Source organism: Eleginops maclovinus, chromosome 15 (assembly GCF_036324505.1).
Source record: "Eleginops maclovinus isolate JMC-PN-2008 ecotype Puerto Natales chromosome 15, JC_Emac_rtc_rv5, whole genome shotgun sequence".
In the NCBI taxonomy this organism is placed as follows: Eukaryota; Metazoa; Chordata; class Actinopteri; order Perciformes; family Eleginopidae; genus Eleginops; species Eleginops maclovinus.
The window spans coordinates 10,079,340-10,101,413 of record NC_086363.1 but is presented as its reverse complement, the minus strand read 5'-3'; the positions used below and the strand labels follow the sequence as shown (position 1 = coordinate 10,101,413).

The window sequence follows — 22,074 nt, the reverse complement described above, 5'->3', positions numbered from 1 at the left end:
AATAAACATGTATACTAGTTGTGTTTCCTGATCGCGTCAATCAGATGAGCACTTCTATGAGGTTGGAAAGACTTGGATTTAATATTCTCGCCAATTATTCCTTTATTAAGACATCTAATGTTGAGAAATAGCTGGTATGGTGTATTTGTTGGCTTTTGTTGAAACATGAGTTTTATACATCAGATGGGGAGTATTAGTGATTTTAGAGATCTGAAATCAGTTGGTCTTTTGAGTTACAGCAGCCTGCGTCGTGCACCCTCTAGTGGCGAAGTCCAGTACTAGCAGGTGTCTACAGTCACTGACAGAATCTAAATTGAAAAAAAATCTCGTTTTCCTCTCTTAACTTCCTCTCTTAGTGTCACATAATATTAACATATGTATCCCCTTATAAATGAAATAATCTAACTTCTGATAAACCTAAAATGTCCATGTTTGCATGTGATTGCCCTCACACAGGCAGACTGATTCAAAGACAATTGTTTAAAGTCATATAAAGACCAACACAATAGACAAGTGTGTTGTTTATACGTAATTGCTTTGTTTATCAATCTTGAAATTGTGCCTTGCCCTTCCCTGGGACAAAAGAAAATTGAAAAACAAGCATCGTGACAACAACCATAACATTTCAAAAATAACTGTGTTTTTTAGACGTTACACATAAACATGCCATGAAGATACATTGTACAAAATCTTAAAAAGACCCGCACAATACCAGACATTCTGTCAAATTTTCTGATTCATTCTGGTAACATCATTGCATTACCATTCAGAATAATAGTAAACCTGCAGATTTTCCCATGCCCTCTGCAAACCGCACACCATTCATTTTCATGCTCTGATGTCTGAAAGTTTATTTGCAGGCCCATTTTATCTTTTTTTATTTTTTCTCCCTCCAGTAGTCTGTTTTATCTCTATTCCTAGAGCATATCCACATTCTCAGACCTATTTTAGGTCAAAGCTCACTCAACTGCTGGAGGCCCCGTACCCAAACATGGGATCTGGTATTTCACTATGTTTCTTTTGCCCACCAGTTTGCATAGCTAGAATAATTTTGTACAATGTCCAAATTTGGTAAATATTTGGCTTTAAGTCAGACGACCAGGTGACTGTGTTTACTTATGCAAACTTTCTTGATTCATTTAGCTGGAGATGAATATGACGTTTTTACACATTAAGTTAGAATAATGTCATCCCTGCCGATACTCACCATGATACTTGAATGAAAACCTCATTGATGCACCTTCTCATGCTCTCATGTACTGTCTTTCTTTTCTTTTCCTCTTATATTAAGTTGTTGCTCTGGAAAAGTGGGATCAATACATTTAAACGTCACTTTATCTGTGATAGAGAAAATTATTTTGGTTTCTTACTTATAAATGGGCTTGATGCAGCAATATTTAACCCCCCCTGTTGTAAATATTAGTTGCATTAAAGCTCCATTGTGCTGTTTAAACAGGCGGAAGTTGGTTAATGATAGAGTTCCTCGGTTTCTGTTGTCCAAGCAGATCCAAGTTCTGGCTGAAATGTCTTCATTCATAACTTGTCATAGTGATGTTTGAGCAAACCCTAAATGGCTGTTTGGCTGCTCTATGATCCAATAAGGCAATGAGATGTCTTTATAGCTACTGTATTGTGAAACTATTTCAGGACAAGTGCTAGTCCTTGAGTCGTCACACACTTTCCCACACTCCTTCCTACTGACTGTTGCATTGCATTCTAGCTTATCTCAAAACTGAGATAAAACACTCATTTGTTTTTCTTTTACCAAGTGACTCATCACCTCTGTTTCTTTTTTTCTAAGAATGATATTTTAGCAGATTATTTTCCAGTGTGTGTGTGTCACAACTTAGTGAATACAACTTTAACTTAATTTGGTTTATTTAGGTTCACTTTCCATTTTCAAGTGGTTTGGTTGTTCTCTTATAATCAAGGAGGGTCCACGTTCTGTTTCTATGTTGCTGCCGCTTCACTCTTCTTATGCTTTGGTAATTACTGTAATATTGGCAGTTCTCCATTAAGCCAGCAGGTGATGCTGCATAACAAACAATGTCTGCTCACCGTGACTGAATATCAACACAAGCAGCAACACTCAACAACTTATACTTATCCAGAGGATCATGGTAAATACAAATGTACTCTCAGTGGCCACATTATAAGAGACACATTTGCAATCCAATGACAGAGTGTGTTCTGTGGATTAAAGTACTTAGATAATTATACATTTAACTGTCATTGATGTCGTAGCTTGCAATCATTTTGAACAGGTCTTATGGTTGTACAAAATAAAGTGACCAGGCCTTGTATATTTAATTCTCAAGGAAAGTTCTGGAAGTTTTGAATTAATTTACTAATCGTTAATTCATCATTCTTTTTTTCTTTTCTTTTTTCGGGTGAGATGTCACATTTAGTTGGAGTATTATTTCTACAAAATGAATGAATGTTTTAGGGTTGAGCATCTATTTCCATTTGTCCTATCAAGGTTGTGTGGAGAGAGTCTGTAATGGGTTGTGGGTCTTTATGAGGAGGCCGAACACAAACCACCACATGGACTGGACTGGTGAACAGAAATTATGTCATCCCAGGCATACTTATCGTACTATTCCACACTGTCTGGGGATTCCTAGACATGATCCCAACCATCACCATCAAAGTTCACTTTTACTCCAAGCGTCCTCCAGTGGTTAGCTCACTGCTGGGTCAGGTTTTAGTGAGTCACTCTCCGGCAATCTCTCCGTCTCGCACAACACACAGGAAAGGAATGCGACTACAGACCAAAGGATGAAAACAAAAACACATGCTGGTAGCAATCTGGTGGAATATGTCCTCTTTGTCCGGTTATGTGGTTAACATTCCTGCCGGATGTTCTTGTCACAGTAGAAACTGCATTTGTAGTGGTTAACCTCTTCTAGCAGAGCAGGGATTGGGAAACTGTTGTTTTTACAAAACACCCTTTCTGTTTATTCAAGATGTTATCATGGTTCCTCTAAGTAGACAGTTGACCATTTGACCACATACACACATGTACACACAGAATCCAACTGCTTAGTACTGGCTAGACGAGTCGGACAACCCCCAAAAACTAAGCAGCATCGTGCCAGATTTCCCTGCTACAGCATAAAGACAAGCCAGCGCAGTCAAGTCTGCTCCGTTTTGGGGTCAGAAGCCTGTGAGTCATACTTGGGGAGTCAGTTGGATGGTAATGCCAACAGGAGACCCCTTAAACATACACCAGCGGAGACAATGATGTGTATATGTCATAGCTTTACAACTCAAATGACTCATTTGATTGGTCCACCATCTGTTAGTCATCGGTTTTCTTAATACATGTACATAGGAAAGGAATACCACACCGGCTAGACGATGACTTACGGTGAGGTCAGCGAGAGCTTGTCCGTCTTTGTTGTGGCTGAGGTTTATAACTCTATCTTGTTGCAGTCTTCCATCCAATAAGTACAATGCTTAAATTGATTACACTGAAATTCTCTTTTGAGTAAAAAGCTTATCTCTGTGTTGTGAGGCAGTGGGCAACATTTGGATGCTGGTCTGCTCAAAGGTGTGCTCGTGTTTCTCATTTGACCACTCTGGCTCCTGGTAGCAAGACTCTGGTGCTACCTTCATGTTCTGTTCAAACCTTGAACTCCAGCATGACCTTTGTGCTCTCTAGACAAATGGCTTTTCCTTTAGTTTGTGTACTTCTGATACTGTAATAACTGGGTAACCACAGTAGAGCAAGGCTATGTAACTATTGAAAAAAACATGCAGGGTAAAAAGTTGAATTTAGAATCGATAAAAACACATCCACCACAACTGAAACATTTGAACAGGTATGCTTGGTGAAATGTTGGCAATCTTTGATATTGTTGTGGTTTATTGACTTTATGATTCTGCACGTTGTAGCATGAACAACCTGTACTTATGGCAACAGTATTTACTGTTAAACAAAAGTTGCCTTCTGTAAGTCATTGCGCTGAATCAACGAATCATTCAAAACTTTAACTGCTTATTTTTATAATATATATATATTGTTACTATATATTGTGCAACTGTCCAAAACCTAATATCCCCTGGGAAAAATAACATCATCTTTTGATGATTCTGAAAACATTCTGTTTGCATTTAGCTCTTGTGTTTTAAAAGAAGTTTATTACAATTATTGAAAGTAACTCTGCATCTGCTAAGTAAACCATATTAATTGCTTTTATTTGACATGTGTGGTAATCCAGTGTTGACAAATCAATTTAAACTTCTTTTTTTTACCACAAGGAGGCTGAAGACCTTCAAACCATCCGAGAGGAACATCAACATGGCGGCTTACCTGTTGGAGACATGAAGACACACCATTATCCAATTTGAGTTGGCTTCCAAATAAATGTAAGTCTACTTTTCTGTTTTAGTTTTATTTGTTTTGGTTACCACCCACTCCTATGGAAAACATCAGGATCTAAGCATTTGTTTTAACTGTCTTCTCCAGCAGTTGTTTGCTTAAAAAAGTAAATGGGAGGTTGAGCTCAAAATATAGACCAAATGAGTTGGCTGTATGACAATAATAATAAAGCTATGTAGATCTACAAGATCATTCCCAATACTATATGAGATCCTTTCACATCTCATATCATTAGATTATACCAAATCTATTAACAGATTTTTTAAGAAAAACACTTTTTGCTCAGTTGTTGTAATTTGCAGGGTTTTTTTTTTTGCTTTTTGGCTGCTATAGTTGTAGTCGGGTACTTTGGCAGGTCTCAGTGACGGCTTGCTCCCATAAGACAGCATATTGTGGCGGTCTGATGTCACAGAGGTGAAGACTGTTCACTTTGCATCTGGGTCTGCGACGGAGGTGATCTGCTGAGTTAAGGCCTTTTGGAAAGCAGAGGACAGGGTGTCATTGGGCCTCTGCATGAATATGAAATAGCGACGCTCATGATGTTGATTCACACTCCAGACAAATACTGTCAAAGCTAAGGCTAAACACACTTAGCATTTTTTGATTAGCACTCAGTGTGAGTCAAACGGCAGAAAGTTGCTGTGCTCAGTGTCAGGTGTTGTGATTACTAATGACAGGGTTTGTGGAAATGATTGATGGCAAGAAGCTGTCAGCAATTCCAGTTATGATTCAGCTCAGTTTAATCGTGTTACCAAACTGTGAGGGATTCTTTTTCAGTGACTACACTTTTTTTACTGTCAGTGTTGTATTTATACTGCTGGTCTAGAGCATACATCAACCATATGTGCTGTTGTTAACAGCTGTTTAAGGAAGGACGGAGAATGAGGAAAAGAAATTAGAACCTTTTAGTCGATCTCTTGCTCATCTTTGCTCTCTGCATGGAATTTCAGAGAAAAAAACCTCAGGCCTTTTTCCCTTTCTCTCCAACTTTAACCCTCCACTCCCCCACCTCTCTATTCCCGTAAGTTTTATAATGAGAAAATTGACTTTTGGAATCCCGGTAGCATTGGCACATGTGGCAAAGAAGTTGTCTAAATAAAATAAATTAAAAGGAGCTTTAGGAGGAGTCCATTACTGGAAACAGTCCATTTAAAAAAACATAAGTATTGGACGGTAGATATAGGAGGGCAAAGGTTAATGTCTGTTTTATATTTTTGGAAAAGCACAGTGATAGTGTGCAAACATTCTTTCTCTGTAAGACACAGGCGTAATGTCGGTTCGCGCTCGCACATTATTTGGTAGCATGCACACAAACACAATGGTAATGTGCATGTATTCACTCTCCTACACACACTCACAGCACTGGCCAGTGCAGCGCTGGCCTCCTCATGCAGAGTCTAGACAGGAAGCTGGTCCATGCCAGATTAGGGATTTTCTCCCTCACACCAACACACACACACACACACACACGCACACACATACACACACACTGTTACATGGCTTCTTTCAATATGTCCGTGTGTTTGAGTGAGAAAGAAAGAGAGGGAGGGAAAAACAGAGACTTGGTGACAGAGGTGTGTGTGTGTGTGTGTGTGTGTGTGTGTGTGTGTGTGTGTGTGTGTGTGTGTGTGTGTGTGTGTGTGTGTGTGTGTGTGTGTGTGTGTGTGTGTGTGTGTGTGTGTGTGTGTGTGTGTGTGTGTGTGTGTGTGTGTGTGTGTGTGTGTGTGTGTGTGTGTGTGTGTGTGTGTGTGTGTGTGTGTGTGTGTGTGTGTGTGTCAATCTTTGTTTGAGCAATTCTAACACAGTATAAAAAAAACCACTTAGCTAAAAAGAAACATATTTCTTGTCAAACGCTTTATTTTTGTATAATCTCATTTTTCCTCAACTTTCCACCCATTGAATGAGTCTGAGGCGCAGTGTGAAAAGTTCAACTTGTCCTTCCCAGGTACAGCGGCGCTCTGCATCCTGTAGTGCTTAGCTAAATTAAACTGAGCCCCTACTGTTCTCATCTGCTCACCTGTAGCCCCTGCCAGGCCCGGCCATGACCTCTGAACCCACACAGATGGGCCTGCATAATAAGACATGGGCACACACGGCTAAGTGCCATCTTGGACATGTTTGATGGGTAGCTATATACAACCAGGGCAGTCTGAATACTGTCCGTACTGGAATGCTAATGTGATGACCTTTCTGGGCAGGTGAGGGCGTGTGTGTTTGTTTCTATATTTCTCTGTGTGGGTTTGACTGAGCTTATAAGCGTAAATACAGATACCTAAAGAAGTATGTGCCTACTATTTACAATCTTTGTCCCACTGTGCGTTGTTGGCCTGAGTCCAATGGCCCCTGTGCCCTGTGTATGGCAGGCTGGGCTGTACTTTTCACTCCAACTGTATGAATATGCATGGCCTCCTGGCTAGTTAGACAAGCAGTATATACATGGATTATAAAGAGCTATCTTAAAATGCTACATAAAGCGGAAAAAGTTTTGAGAAAAATACACCTGTCCTCCAAAAATTGTTTAAATTTGCAACTTTGTCAAGTGAAAAATACTTTTTCTTTCTCTCTAAGGAACAGTTCAGTTTGAGATTCATTTGTTTCTACCAGATACATTTTTAGGACCTAGTGCTGAGCTTATGTGAACTAAGTTTGATCTCATATACGTCTATGAATTCAAAAGAGCAAATTCACACCGACATAAAAAAATTATATTAGTAATAAACAAAACTGAAAAAATTGAAACCCTTCAGGCAGTCAGTTCGGCAGATCTTTGTTGTCAGGAGAAAGAAAAAAAGAAATACAGTATATCTTATTTTCGTATCCACTTTTATTCCACCTAGCACATGAAATATTTGATGATGACGAAAAGCCATCCAAATACTTTTTCTTTTTTTACTTAAGGCTCAAGTGCTATTTTTAGAAAGATGTCCTCTGTTGGACACCACCTGAATATATGAGCATATTTACACCTTGTCTTGGGGAATATATGACATATGTGCACTGGCCACTGCTGCATTACGTTATATTTCATCCACTGCTTGGTTCCGTCTGTGAAATGGTCCTCTTCATTTCCCACATGAATGGTTTTCTTATCATCCAGGCCCCCTCTCGCCTGCCCCAGGGGCTGAGTTAAAGTCGATAAAACACCCAAATATTCTGTTAAACATGGACGGCCTCTGCCATGTGGCCGCTCCCTGCAATGCCTCTTGGGTAATTATGGTAATAACTCAACCGTCGGAGGCGAGGCCAGAGGCCCCGGGATGACGAGGTCAGACCGGAGAGCCTGATACGAGAGGAGTGGTGGCGGCGGAAGAGGGGCGGCGGGGTCAAGGTGAAGCGGGCCGGGCTCTCGCGTTGCTATCCCATAAACCCTTGCTGTCACATCAGAGGCCGCTGGATGTATGTGGACATTCCCACTAATCTGTCCTCCTCGACAATCAAGATGCTGATGAGCGATGATGACAAGTGTTTTAGTAGCTCCGTTATTTGTGCGGCCTTGACTGACAGACGCCTGGTCGCGGGTCGGTGGGAAGGTCACATGTGCCTCTGTTTGGGCTTCTGAAATAAGAGATTGCTAATTGTTGTGAGGAATTCTGAAAAGCAGATTGGGTGCTCCACCATATATCTATGTATTTTTTTTTTCTTTATTGAGACGGTCAGAAAATCGAGAAAAGCACAGGACAAAATGTTCTGGTGGAATCTGATCCATTATGGGTACATGTGCTCCCAGACGGAGGTGTACCATCACTTTCCCAAATTACAATCGACTTGTTTGTATTCTCTGTATCGTCTGACCGCATGCAGGCTGACGACAGTCTCTCACATGATGAATAACTGAGAGAGAAAAATATCTACTCAACTTTTGGACATTGTTGCAGAAGATTGATTTGTGTCAATAGAATAATCTGGTCATGTTTTTAACACGCGTATCTTCATTTAATCTTTTAGAGTCATTTATACTTAATTTATATTCAGACACTGAACTGTTAACATTATTAAATCCAAGTTACAATAAAGCAGCGTGTTCCTAAGTGTTAAGGTAGCTATCAGTAATTTTAATGTATTGATTAGTCATTCAATTTAAATATTACATAACAGAAAATACAAACAAATTATTACATCACTTTTTTAAATAATTCAGAATCTATTGGTAATATCTGAAGAATTTGTAGATGTAGAATTATTAAAACATTACAAAGCAAAGGTTCACACTGACTCGCTCACTGTGTTGTGTGTGCACGCCCGAGCATCTCTTGCATGACCTATATTTAGACTGAAAGTTATGCTAAGAAACAAAATATTCCCCTGTATTCTGTTCAAATTCTGGTCAGGGGAGACACCATAGGAAAGTTTTACCATTCAAATCACCATTTTGGCTTCCTCAGCATTTCTTAATTTCCTTTAACCTTAAAGTTTCCCTTCTTGTGCTGCTCCTTCATCACTCAAGCCTCGTCTGGGTCATTCCAGTCTCTTAGCATAGAAATATCCTTTCTTAAGTATAAATTTGAAAGGAAGTGAAGTGAAATTGACAAGTGTAATCATTTCCAGTGACACACATCTCCATTCAGACTGAAGTTTAATGTAGAAGTGATCAGCGCCAGAGCTATTATCACAGGCATCCAGATGTCAGGGAAAATGAGAAAGCTTCATTTAGGGAAAGTGTGAGTAAAAACCACAAAAAAAACACCACACGCAATGAATAACCCCATAAAGCATCGGGGAGCTCTCCACTTAAGTTATTGTGAAGATTAACCATTATTAGCATTGATAGATATGGGCTCAGCCTTCATTTTGCTTCATAGTTTGAAATTCTCCGTTTTCAAGTATGAGCAAGTGCCAAGCCATAAATATCTCCCTGCAGTTTATTCCTGCCCTGCTGTGTTGAACCTTTATTCCTGCTTACATAGTTACATATTGTAGTTTATTCACTGCCATCCACCCTGCGGTTCATTGAGACCCCTGACCTGCAAACAACTATAAATATTTATTTGCGTCGGCTTGTCTAAAAATAACTGTATTACAATGGAGTGTCCTGGATGAGGTCCAGGAGCGTTGTGCAGTGAGCAGTAGTCAGCATTCAGAGTCCGGCCTCCGTGTCCAGAGAGGGATAGGGCGGTGTCAAGAGGCAGACATATTGATAGCTTTGTGGTCAACAGGAAAAAAAGTCACTTAGCGAGGGATCCTTTGGGTCCAAGAATGTATTTCTGGAACATGCAGACGGAAACAAGGAGCAGTTTGGAGTGATGCACACTGCTTCTCCAGTGACATCTATAAACACTATCCCCATCCTTTAACAGCATCTAAGTGCTGAATCCTAAACGACAGCAGCGATTCCAAGGTAGGAAATATTATGAACGGAAACAGCCAGAATGTGAACAAAAAAGACTTAAGACCCCCTTTGAGATCTGTAACAAATAATCGATCAACAAAAAAACCTAGAGAACCAATGAGTCATTCAGTCATTTTACATGCCAAAACGCTGAAGCAGGATACAAGCTGATGGACATGTGGGGAATTAATACTTTTTGGCTTCTACACTGATTCATCAAGCTTCAAAATAACGAAACCCAGATCCAAGATCCATTTTTCCTTTCAGATCAGAAATAAAACAGGAGGGCTAAGCATTTATTTTTCGTACTTCAAATATCAACAGATTATGTAGGATCTAAATCTTGGTCGTGAGTGTAAGCCTAAAGTTGACATGGTTTTAAATAACACGGAGGAATTAATTAATCCACTGTCCCTCATCACAAAAGTAAACATGATTTTAAAATGGAAAAAAACTCAAACTCAAGGTGATTGTTAAATGTTGAAAAATTGCCTCAAAGGGACATGCATTATTTATAAGTGCAATAAACAAAAATGAATAAGTATAAATATAATTTCTGCGATATCTGAAGAGAAGAAGCTAATAAAGTGAAAACATCAACATTAATCCACTGTAAAACTTGGATTTGGCTTCTTCAGAGACCAGAGAGTTGGCGTGTGGAGCTCAGGTCAGCTTGGACGTGTCCCAGCTTAGACAGCTAACATATGTGCAGTGCTGGAAACATTGACATGTGAAGAGTTGGATGATGTCAGAGCGACAGATTAGACTGAAGCACGGTCGGCTCAGAGACAAACAGATTCAAACTCAGCTTTGTGGCGGATAATTGCACAGACTTTCTGTGTCTTCATTCCCTATGCCAGCGCTGTATGCCAGTCAATATCAAAGTGTCTGCCAGTCTGCCTCAGTACGAGACACAAGTTTTACTCCGCAACTTGTGCCTCCCCAATCCCTCCTTCACCCCCAGAATGCAATAAATGTCCGGCCATCATTTATTTTAATTCACTCCCCTCTCGCACAGATGAAATGGATTCGTAACCTTGTAGGACAAGGACGTGCATGCCGTCTGCCGTCAGTTGCTGAGTTATTCTCTATTCTTCTAGCATAGAGAGGGAAGAGAGAGAGGGGCAGGATGAGAGGGAGCGAGAAAGAGGCCCAATGATGAAGAGAAATAGTCTGGCATGCAAATTGCCGGCTGCCATGTCCAATGAGGAGGCCTGCCAGAGATTGTCACCGTAGAAACTCAGGACAGGGTTAACGAGGCTGAGGGAGAGACGGAGCTTAAGAAAACAGTCTGAAAAAACTCAGTGTGATTTATTTGCCAAATCAAGGCACGATGAGTGGATTATGGCTAGCCTAATGACAAAGAGTGTTTAGGAGACAGCTAATTGGACGTGACCAAGGAGGAGAATGCTAAGAGAAAGGCCATTGGGATTGGGTAGCGTATGTCATTCAGCTGATGGTAGTTCAACTCAGAGAGTGGAAGTAAAACAGTGAGGTGAGCAGTGGGAGTGAAGACGAGTTCAGGTGTGTATTAGCTGCAGCTTATAATTATTTTTCTCAATTAAATTATGAAGTCTATGAAAGTGGTTTAAACAATGACTATAGGCCACGGTTATCTATATATAAAAGTCTATAGTTTACTAGTTTTGACTGAATAACTTAAGGATGATTAAAATGCTTTCATATACAAACAGCAAATCATCAAATATGGGAAGACTGCATTTTGTTCCTAAAAAAGAAGAAATATACAAACAATTATTTGGTTATCAAAATAGTTGTTCACAAGTTGAATAATTGTGTTGATTGCAGGACTACAGGTGTTTTTGCTGCAACTCACACCTGGCCCCCTCCTATTCACTATAATGTACTTTGTGTGGCGTATTTGAATTATTAAAATACAGCTGATCAGCATCATTTGTTGTCTGCTCTCCTGGAAATTCTGATTTAAAAAACTGACTCAAAAACTCTAACAATGATCAGATATCAGTTTGTTTTGCATAATATTTTGGAATTAAGATAAGATAGAAGTCAAGCAAAGACCAGTCCTCCTCAGGTCATAAAACACAGCCTCTGCTTCCAGTGGCTCATTCGTGACGAGACATCCAGCAATGGTGTAACACCCACTAGAGGGTAGTATTTAACTACAGGCAGCATTTAATATTTATTCATGCATCTGCTTAGCAAGCTGTATCCATTGCTCGCAATTCTTAATGGTTTTGATTTGTCTCCATAAATCATCTCAAGCATTCACAACTGGATATACACTCATAATCTGTTGATTCCAAGTATATGATTAATAAATACACTGTTTTGTCTTTGCTCATGTCTGATGTTTAGATCGTAGTGACTTTTAGCACTCAAAATCATGTCCGTACTCAAGGATTGAGCTTAAAGTATTTATTTTGTTCCTCAAACCAAGCCAAAGGATAGGGATGTTTTCTTCTCCTGATTGTGACGATTCTTGTTTATCTCCTACGTAAACATACCAATTAAAAAATGTTGTGTTGCTGAATATCAGTCGATGTCTGTCATTTCAAATGATCTGCATGGATTTGGAAAGATCCAGACGAGGCGTTTATTTTAAAGGGTTTGAATAAGCATTATAGACTACTGTTTAGTTGTAAGATTTTTTTTCACATGATCTGTTTACACTTTTGGAAAAATCTTATTCCTTTTTTATATTTTGTATTTCCTAATATTCTAAGTATTTCTGCACAAAATATTCCATACTTTGATTAATTATAAATACATTATTTCTGTCTTCTTACACAAGCCCTTTTGAATTAACTTAACATTTCATTTATCAAATCAACCACTCATTGCTCAACATTTAAAAGCCCCAGCGTCCTTTCTGTTGTTGAATGCAGATCCTCTTAGTGATGACATTTCCTTTGTGTGTCCACTGAAGTCCTTGGAAATGTTTAGTGTTGCATCCATTTGATCGCCGCAGCATCTCTCTCATTTCATGAGTGCAGCGGCATGCACATTTGAAATGGGTTAGGACACAAATGGGATTAATGCTTGCAAGACATCTCCTAAAGCGTTTCCACCTGTAATGTTGTTTGCAGATGCACTAAATGAGATGTCTCAGCGGGAGCGAGCGTCTCTATGCAGAGCTAACGGGTGGAGGCCTGCACCGGGCTGCACTGTGACCCTCCTGATGCAGCTCCTACTTTCTGACTCCTATTTCCACAGGCATAGCATATAGGGAAAGAGACAACATGGGAAATGTGATTACACGGTTGCCTAATGTAAGGAAATCTCATTTGTTTTGTTGGCCATTTGATTGTTCCGTTCTGCGCTGGCAAATTCAGGAAAATACAATGCAGATGTGGATGAGGGCGATCAGTCGCTGTTACCACCCAATCTGAGGAAGAGTGTCGTGACTTTGAAAACCTCAAACTTGAGTTGATGTCAGACACGGAGGATGAAAAGCAATTTAAATAAAGCATCTATGGTTTAATACAGGATCTGTCTTGACACAAAAACACATGTAACTGTGGTCAAGGACCTTGACCCTGTGGTTTTTTTAAAGATACTCTATAGGACTCTGAATATAAACGTAAAAATAAAACGGACCAGTCTTAAATAGCGCCGACCATGCTCCCAATGCAGGGTTATGACGTAAGATGTCTATTTAAGGAAAAGACTTTCCTAACCAAGATGAATGAGTGATATCGAGCTCTGGCATGACAAATGAGGGCTGAAGTGTCGCAAGTGTTTTATGACGGTCCCAGGGGTCCTTATCTCCCATAACCCCTGACCCCTCGACCTTTTAAACCACAAGGGTGATTACAAGTGGCCGGCCAGTGAAATTACTACAATACTACTGTTTCACCCAACCTCTCACAGTGATGGAGCCAGTAACTACTTCATGCAGTATGAGGGTATTTGTTTTATAGGAACATAAACCAGAAAGAAAATGAAAATATCAGAAAGCAATATATGGATGCATCAAATACATCCATAAATTCCATGAAAAATGTTGATGAAAAGAGAATCTTTGTCATTTTTTGTAGACCTCCTACTTCACACATAACAAGGCTTGATTTCTAATATCTGTGTGCCCGAGGTGTTTAAGCGTAGCATACATCTTGTTTGGTCTGCTGCCGTTTTCCCCGGTCAGCTTAGGATGGGCAGAGATCTCACTTACTGCTCATCCGTCCCACCTGTCAGGTAACAGACTATGATATCTGTTCCCCATGGGACGCATAACCATGTGACACTTGCATTTTTTCACCTCAGGCTCTGACAGCAACAGCCGCACTGACCGTTAAAGTCCGGGGCAGGTAGCAGTTTATCGAACGCCATTTAGGTGAAAGAGCAGCTGGGTAGAAGAGGAGGAGAGTTGAGTAGGTTTTTCAAGCCTCTGTTTAATTTAATGGTTCTACACAGGTGGTAAAAGCGCAACCGTGTTGGGCCTCATTGTAAAGGAGATAAATAGCTTTAGGTGACTTCTGCCCTGCTGCAGCATTTGATTAGTTGTTTGTTTACTGCCGGGATGAATTTTGGGCGAGGACAGGCAATTGATGTACACATGTGCTCCCGGCTGCCGGAGATGTACATCATTTTCCGTAACATTGCAGTCTGAGATTAGTGCGGGGTCCCAGGGGTCCCGCTCGTCACTCCATTTCCTAAATTGACAGCTGGAGAAACTCTATTCCACCGGACGTGATAAACGACACGGGGCGTCGGTGGAGTGCGTGGCAGAAGAGAGAAAGGAGTGATAAATGGGGGAGGTTGGGAGGAATCAGGGCAGATGAAAGTTGTTGGGCACTGAGAAATGACTGACAGCTCATTATGAAAATCCGAGGAGGGAGTCTGACTTGTTCAGCCGCACCGTCTGTGTTTTCTTTTGTTTTTATCAGTCTCAAATACACTGAATAGACACAACTGTCCACTCATATTGAGGCCTTTAATTGTCTGTGGGCAGTGTGTTGCAGCTATTGAAAGTGAGAGAATAATGCTAGAATAAGGAGAATATTCAACCAGATTCAAGAGGATGATAACAAAAAAGGAAACGCTAATAAATATGAAAACTTGGGGTGGGTGAGAGGGTCATTTAAAGCTGTCATCCCTAGCATTCTCTGCGTTGTTTTCAGTGTGATCTGCTATTTTAAAAAGCAAAAACATTGATTCTATATATCACTGGAGACATCGGCTAAACTTTTTCTCTCCTACAAATTATGAAGTCATATTTATATATTACATTTATAAATAATATCAAACAGCCCGCATAATTAACTCAGAATTTCAGTAGAGAAGAGTAGATACGTTTGAAATGATGGTATGCAGCACAGTTTTGTCATTTTACCTAGAACAGCTCTAGGTTGCCACAGACTTTCACTATAGTTTTGACCACAGGCACCTTTACACTGGACATGGTTGCTATTTTGGCTTGGACACAACTATTTCTGTTCATGTTTTTGTTATTCTCTTCAGTATAACCTTATTTACATTTATAGAGTATTGAGAGCCATAAGTCACCCATCATGACATTAGAAAGCTCAAGGAAACCCTTGAGATCTCCCGTTGGCATTTCTTTATTGGGTATTTTCCCTCAGTAGTCTTACTAGCTTTTTGCAACCTCACTCAATTTAGTTGTTTCGGCCCCCTATGGCCGTGTTGCTGATTTTGAATAAGTGCTCAGGGCACGAGGGGTCAGCTGCAATTTCAGCCGTAGCTAAACTGGTCTATTCTAATGTGAGATCTGAGGTGACTTTGACTTTTGATTAATGACAGTTCTCCAAAGGACATATCACCAGGAAAACTTTCCACAGCATAAAAATCACTTCCAGTAAAAGGAAAAAAACATCTATATCTTTATGCATACAGAATTCAGCACTGGCTGACGGCACTCAATGTGAAATAATACCCAGGTGCCGTTACAGGAGGCAAGCACTGAAAGTGTTTGTTATTAAAATATTTGTACTTCCTGGGCCCCAAAGGCCCACTATGCCTTTTTTCACTTATGCATATTTCCATTATAGTGACATCAAGCAAACTTAGAAATGCTGCTGCCGCCTTTCTGCTGTTCTCTCTCCTTCTCTCTCGAGCTTCTCTCTCAGGCTGTGAAAACAGCAGCCCCAGGGAGTATTCGTATCCCATGAGCCCTTGGGGCAGGAGGCCCGAGGACATGCTATGGGGATGTATTGAGGGGTGTTGTGGGGGAGAGGATTGTTGCACATCCTAATAGGAATACTATAGATAAATGTAAAGCAGATAGCAGTTGAATAGAATTGGCCCAATTGGGATTTTAGCAAAGAGATTTAGAGATAATGAGAAAGAGCAGCTAGTATAAATAAACAAACAGATGAGGTGCTGTATGAGTTTCACTAATGCAGACACATTGAAAAATGTTGTTTTTCCACACTGAACACCATGTCAACACAACGGAAAATTGTCCTTTCAATTTAATGCTGGCTGGCTTTTATTTGAAAGCTCGAACATACAGCTTAACACATTTCATTTTTGCAAAGTGTCATATTTACCATGTGGTGAAAACATTTCCAAACCGCATCTGTCAAAAGGATTACATTTTGTTCTGCACTTACATTGTACACTGTATGGGAGAACACTGTATTCACATCAATCAATGGCTTTTAGTTCAGTTTAGTGCTGCTTTTTTCCATTGGGGTGTGTGGGTGGAGAAACTTAAATGTTATTGACTGTAGTTAAAGCAAGAGGCCAGTCTTGATTGGTCTTGTTTATATCTGAAAAAAGCCCTTTATTTTCCTAGATGTGAGATTATTCAGTCCCTAAATTATGTTTTCTGTCCCTCTTTATGTATCTGTCCTCAAAGCAACATGGAAAGGTGAAGGGATCTTTCAGATATGATAGAAAAGTTCCTAGTGATTATCTAATAGTGTTTTGGCTATCCTATCCCAAAGGAAATCAAAATAAATATCAGATATGATACATGAATGATAATTAATATAACAATTGAACATCTGTGAAAAACATTGTAAGTGTCAGGTTTGATGAGTTACTGTTTTTGTTAGCTGAGTGAGTTATTTGTTAGTTCAACAGACAACCACTTATTTTCTATTGTTGAATGCAGGGAAGTTTCCATTGAATATGTTGCAGGTCTACCAGAAGTAAGACTGTTGGATTGTGGGACAAAGGTCTCTGTGTCTGTACTCTCCTGTATGATCTTATTATCTGTCAGCCAATTTAACAGAGAGGCCTTTGGGGAGTGACAATGAGGATGTAGGGGGAGGAGGAGGGGACGCTTCATACAACACACACACACACACACACACACACACACCTGCTCTAATTCACACTGACCTCTGCGGCCTCTCCACAATGCCTGTTTTCGTATTTGATAGAAAAATCGATAGCCTTGCTGGCAGAGAACAACCTCCATGAAGAATTAAAACAGGAAAGTGTTGGTAGCGGTCAATCATTTTTCTGTCCACCAACACTGCACTTACCAATGATGCCATGAATAAATGGTTTTCACCTTTCAGAAACTCGCTGTCATCGTGAAGCATAACAAGAAACGAAACTCAAATGTTCAGATAACGATACTGGAAATATTAGCTCCTTTTAAGAAGACCTTTGGTGACACATTATTCAGGATGTTACAGATGTTTTCCTTTTCACTTCTGTCCGACTCTTTTCCTCAGAGAGTACTCTTTCTTCCTTAATGGGAAACCCCCACCCCTCTGATTTTTACCTTATTTTTGTTTTAGGCTTTAGTGCACAGTAGTAACAACAGAATTGCATCAAAAATGAGGGTTGATAGTTGTCCACGTTTCGAAAATGATATCCATGCTTTGATTCATAAATGTATTGTTCTGTCAGTTGCACATTTCTCTTATTTTGCCTTGCCCAATTAAATTTAACTTGCATTTTACCACTTTGCTCTTTAAATGATCGCCTATATTCTACAGTATTTGAGGCTCATACTGATATTTCCTTTAATTCAGAAATATCAAATTTCTTTGTAGGAGGTGCTTTTTGGTGGACAAACTATGTAAGGCACACCTTTTTTAAATCACCTCAAACCTTTTTGTCCAATTCTGAAATTGTTACTCATCAACCAGTAAACAGTTAACACTGATACAGAGGTATTGTATATGCAATAAGCTCAGTCCATGTATCAGCCGGTCAGATGTATCAAAAAGGAAGAAGGCTTTTAGGATATTAGTCAATGCTGTAACGTCTATTTTTCCAAATGTGGCTGTTGATCCAAGGTCAAGCAGCGTCGGCCGGCTTCTCTCATGCCAGTCTTGAGGCCATTCTGAACAGATGTTGGCACCGCCAGCTGGACATGGCGACCTTGAGTAAATCTCAGAGGGGTCTTCTTTGGCAGCATGGGCACCCAACTCTCCCCCCTGGCAATGGAGACCCAGTGCAGTAGCGTATAAGCAAGCTGTGTGTGTGTGTGTGTGTGTGTGTGTGTGTGTGTGTGTGTGTGTGTGTGTGTGTGTGTGTGTGTGTGTGTGTGTGTGTGTGTGTGTGTGTGTGTGTGTGTGTGTGTGTGTGTGTGTGTGTGTGTGTGTGTGTGTGTGTGTGTGTGTGTGTGTGTGTGTGTGTGTGTGTGTGTGTGTGTGTGTGTGTGTGTGTGTGTGTGTGTGTGTGTGTGTGTGTGTGTAGGAGAGCATCTACAAACCAGCATTGTGTGTCATTCAAGCTTCAGTGAAAAGGTACCAGTGAATCAATCACATGCCCTGTGTAACACCGCACTAAATGAAATTCAATGGACTGATTGAGTGAGTGATGGATGATTCACATACATACAGCCAGAATTAAGTGATGGAGAAACACTCAGAAGGCGGGTGGAGGAGGTGAGGGTTGGTTAGACCTCTGAGAACTGTGTGTGTGTGTGTGTACACGTGTTGCGCTGTGAGTGTGTGGGTGGAAAAAAAGATGTAGACGTAAAGTGTATAGGCTCTGAAGGCTGGGCGCCCTGAGGAGCGGCTGTGTTCGTACCCCACATCTGCCAGCCCAGGATGCAGCAGCATGTGTGTATGTATTTACTTGTGTGTGTTCAAGAGTGTGTGTGGTTACCATCTGGGCAGAACATCAGGGGCACGCCTGGACTGCACGGTGAGCCAGTCCACTTTTAATCTGCCCAGCGCCCTCTCCCCACCGAGGAAGGTCAACGCCTCGGCAAGGACAGCACTGTCACCCCAGTAACACCAACAGTGGGGGTCGGCACCGGCTATCCATAATAGATGGCAGCTGGCTTTAGTGTACGTCTTCACTTTGCCTGGGGCAGCGGTGTTAGCCCATCTTTCATTCCCACTACTCCGCAGAGCTAATGTGCTGTGTTAATGCTTCTGTGAGTCAGGAGGAGTGCTCAGTCGTGTGTCTCCCCTGTAGCTACCGAGCGCTCGTGTCATTGCCAAAATAGGACAGAAGGTGCTTCAACAAAGGAAACATTCATCTGGAGGTATCACAGCACGACAACAAAATCAACCTTCATACATTAAGAGTTCACAACACAAGTTGGTAAGAGAAATGGGATGGGGTGAACTTTTATGAGACAACATGCCTATAGGTAAACACAGGCCGAGTTTACAGAACTTCATATTAGTCTTTGTGTTTTGATTCTCAAATCAGCCGAAAGGTTTTGCCTTTTTTATGTCAAAATAAGAGGTCTGTGGCTCAGGGATGTGGGGAATGTGCTTCATAACTACATGTTTACCAACAGAGATGAGAGAGGCAAATAATGCCCTTAAATGTATATACATTTTACGATTTAACCCAACGAATAATGATATTGAATACTGCTTATGTGTTGTTCAATGAATGGAAGGATGAACTGTATGATTTATGTTTTGTGTCTGTCCTTAAATAAGATATAAAGAGAGAAACTAAACTTATAATTTCTACGTGGAACATTGTTCAGGAAATACAGTTTTGGACTACGACATCTCACACAGAATGCATCAACCCCAATTTCACAGGCATTCATGTTAAGTGGCTGTTCAGTCCGGCTCGCCTATCAAGCATGATTTCCAAGAGCTTTTTTTTTCTTCTTTACAACTTGCCAGAGAGACCAAAACCATTTTAAATGCAAATGACCTAAATAAGATTAGCGAGGTAGGCAGTCCGCTCCCTGTTAATTATCACACGCAGTAGTCAATTAACAACGCTAACGATGGGACACTTAGTGAGCGTTAACCCAATTTGCCACAGCTAAGAGGCGGGTGGACACAGTTGCAAGGGGTAACTTAAGGGGGGATCTGGAGGAGGGGGGGGGTCAAGTTTTTATTAAGCTTCAAGCACAGACTTTAGAGACTTTGACTATAGCTCAAGAGGAGAGTTAAACATGGTCATTTGAAATTGACAAGAAATATAAACTGTTCAGTAATAGTGTGTGGTCCTGTCCTATTTTCCCCCACCTTTTCCTGGAGTTGGGCACCATGTGGGCAGAAGCAGGAGCGAGACTCATTCGAGGTAATTAGAGGAACCCAAGATGTGTTAGCGGAGATGCTACTCTATGGTTAACAACATTAGATATGGCAGCGATGAAGGCATGCCCTGATTTAACACTTGTCACTAGACCTCGGCTTTGAGAGGCATGGGTGACTGACAGGTCGTAACGAGGACCTTGTGTGTGTGTGTGTGTGTGTGTATGGATGTGGGTGTGTGTATCGGTGTGTGCGCCCATGTAATGCATGTTCAGCTTTTATGCATTAGTTACGACTGATAAAAAGGAAGTGTGGTTTGAAAATGTTGTCCCTCTTGCTTTCTTAAAGCTTGTAAACCAGGAAAAGTATTTTATTATGAAGTGAAATTACCATTTGGTTTAAAAGGATATGTTCATTAAAGCCACCAATGAACCTGTGAAATGTGAAGGCTTATGGCTCATTATAGCAAAGAAAATGTTAAAGCGAACCTTATCTGGCTGTATTTCTTCCAGTCAACATTTAGTTTGTAAAAAGACTTCGATATTGGTGCTCAGACTCTGTGCCTTACGCTGAGGTTAAAATGGGCCTTCGGTTAAAGTTTGACGGATGAAAAATGATTTCATAGAATAAGATCAATCTTAAATCTTGTCCAATACTTTTCACTTCCTCCAAGACAAACACTTCTTCAGTGTGGAGATTCGATAACAAATGTGAAGACAGTATTTTTATAATCTAATTATAAATAGCATGCATGTTACTGCAGGGAAAAGGGTCTTTCTTGCCTGCCCAGCTAGTTTGAGATTGATTTTGATATTTTTGCCATTTCCCCCTTTCAGTAACTGCATACTCTACTGAGTTGGGTTTCCTTAGAGAAGACATGTTACCCTGCAAATAGCTTAAATATGAAAAATGATGTGCCATTACATTAGATATACCAAACTATGCCTTTAAATGTTTATTTTTCTTCCTTTTGTCAAACTTTCAACATCTCTAGTGCCCAATTCCACACTTACCGTAAACGATGAATTGTCAGATGGGAAGTTTTGTTTATTTAATTTTGGCATTGAGTTTAAAGTCAACAATACTTATGCAGCTGCACTAAAGTCTCTTAAGGTTTGTTCCTTTTTTTACTTAGTTGTTTACGTTTTTGAAAGAGTTTGATTCCCTTCCTGGACGTCGGGATTTGTACCAGTGGGTTTGATCATGTTCTGCAGACCAGCACCAGTGCATTGGTGTACACATTAAAATACTCACTCACTGTCCAGGCGGTGACATTCAGGCATCTCTATCAGACAGTCTCTCTCCAAAATGAAACATCTGCCCTGCTCACATAAATCATCATCACACTCTGGCCCTGCCCACCCATTTTCATCTGTGTAACCAGAGCTGAGCGTCAGCAGGAAGTGTATTGGTGAGAGCGGCCTATTGATCATTGATCTGGCGCCATCGATCCAAACCTTCCCTGTTTCCCTCCCACAATAATTCCCCTCCCTCACTCCTGGTCATCTTTTGACTTGTATCTCCCTATGGAATATATGCATAACCACACATAATGAGAATAAATTGCAGTTCTGACTGGTATTTCTCTACTTTGAGTTTGATTTATCACCTTTTTAATCAATATTTTGGGTATCAGAAGCACATTTCACCTTGTGATGCTGAAGGAAAATGTACTTTAGCACGGTTTCAAATCTGTAATATTTAGAGACAACCAATTTTTACACATTGGTACGATAAAGCTTAAATGGACCGCATCACATGAAACAATCTTGAGTTTCTATCGGTTTTTCTTGTCAATAACTGTTTTGTGCAATCAACAATTTAAGGTGCTGTTCAAATATTCAACGCAATACACTGCAATGTTACTTTATATATAGTGTATAAATATCCTATTCTACCTGATATTACCTTAGGCTATTGGCAGAAAATGACTCAAGATTTATATTACAGTTCAATCCTGATCTCTTTATCAGTGGCACAAATGGCCGACAGTAAAA

At 40.4% G+C, this 22,074-nt stretch overlaps 1 protein-coding gene across 2 annotated transcripts in view; it reads left to right on the top strand.

Annotated features, from left to right (window-relative positions):
* esrrgb (estrogen-related receptor gamma b) overlaps positions 1 to 22,074 on the top strand; it is a 113,165-nt gene that overhangs the window by 42,102 nt on the left and 48,989 nt on the right. For both annotated transcript variants that reach the window (XM_063901994.1, XM_063901993.1), the window contains one exon: positions 4,264 to 4,371. In XM_063901994.1, coding sequence (XP_063758064.1) covers positions 4,370 to 4,371 — 2 coding nt within the window. In that variant the 5' untranslated portion in view covers positions 4,264 to 4,369. The remainder of the gene's footprint in view (positions 1 to 4,263; positions 4,372 to 22,074) is intronic.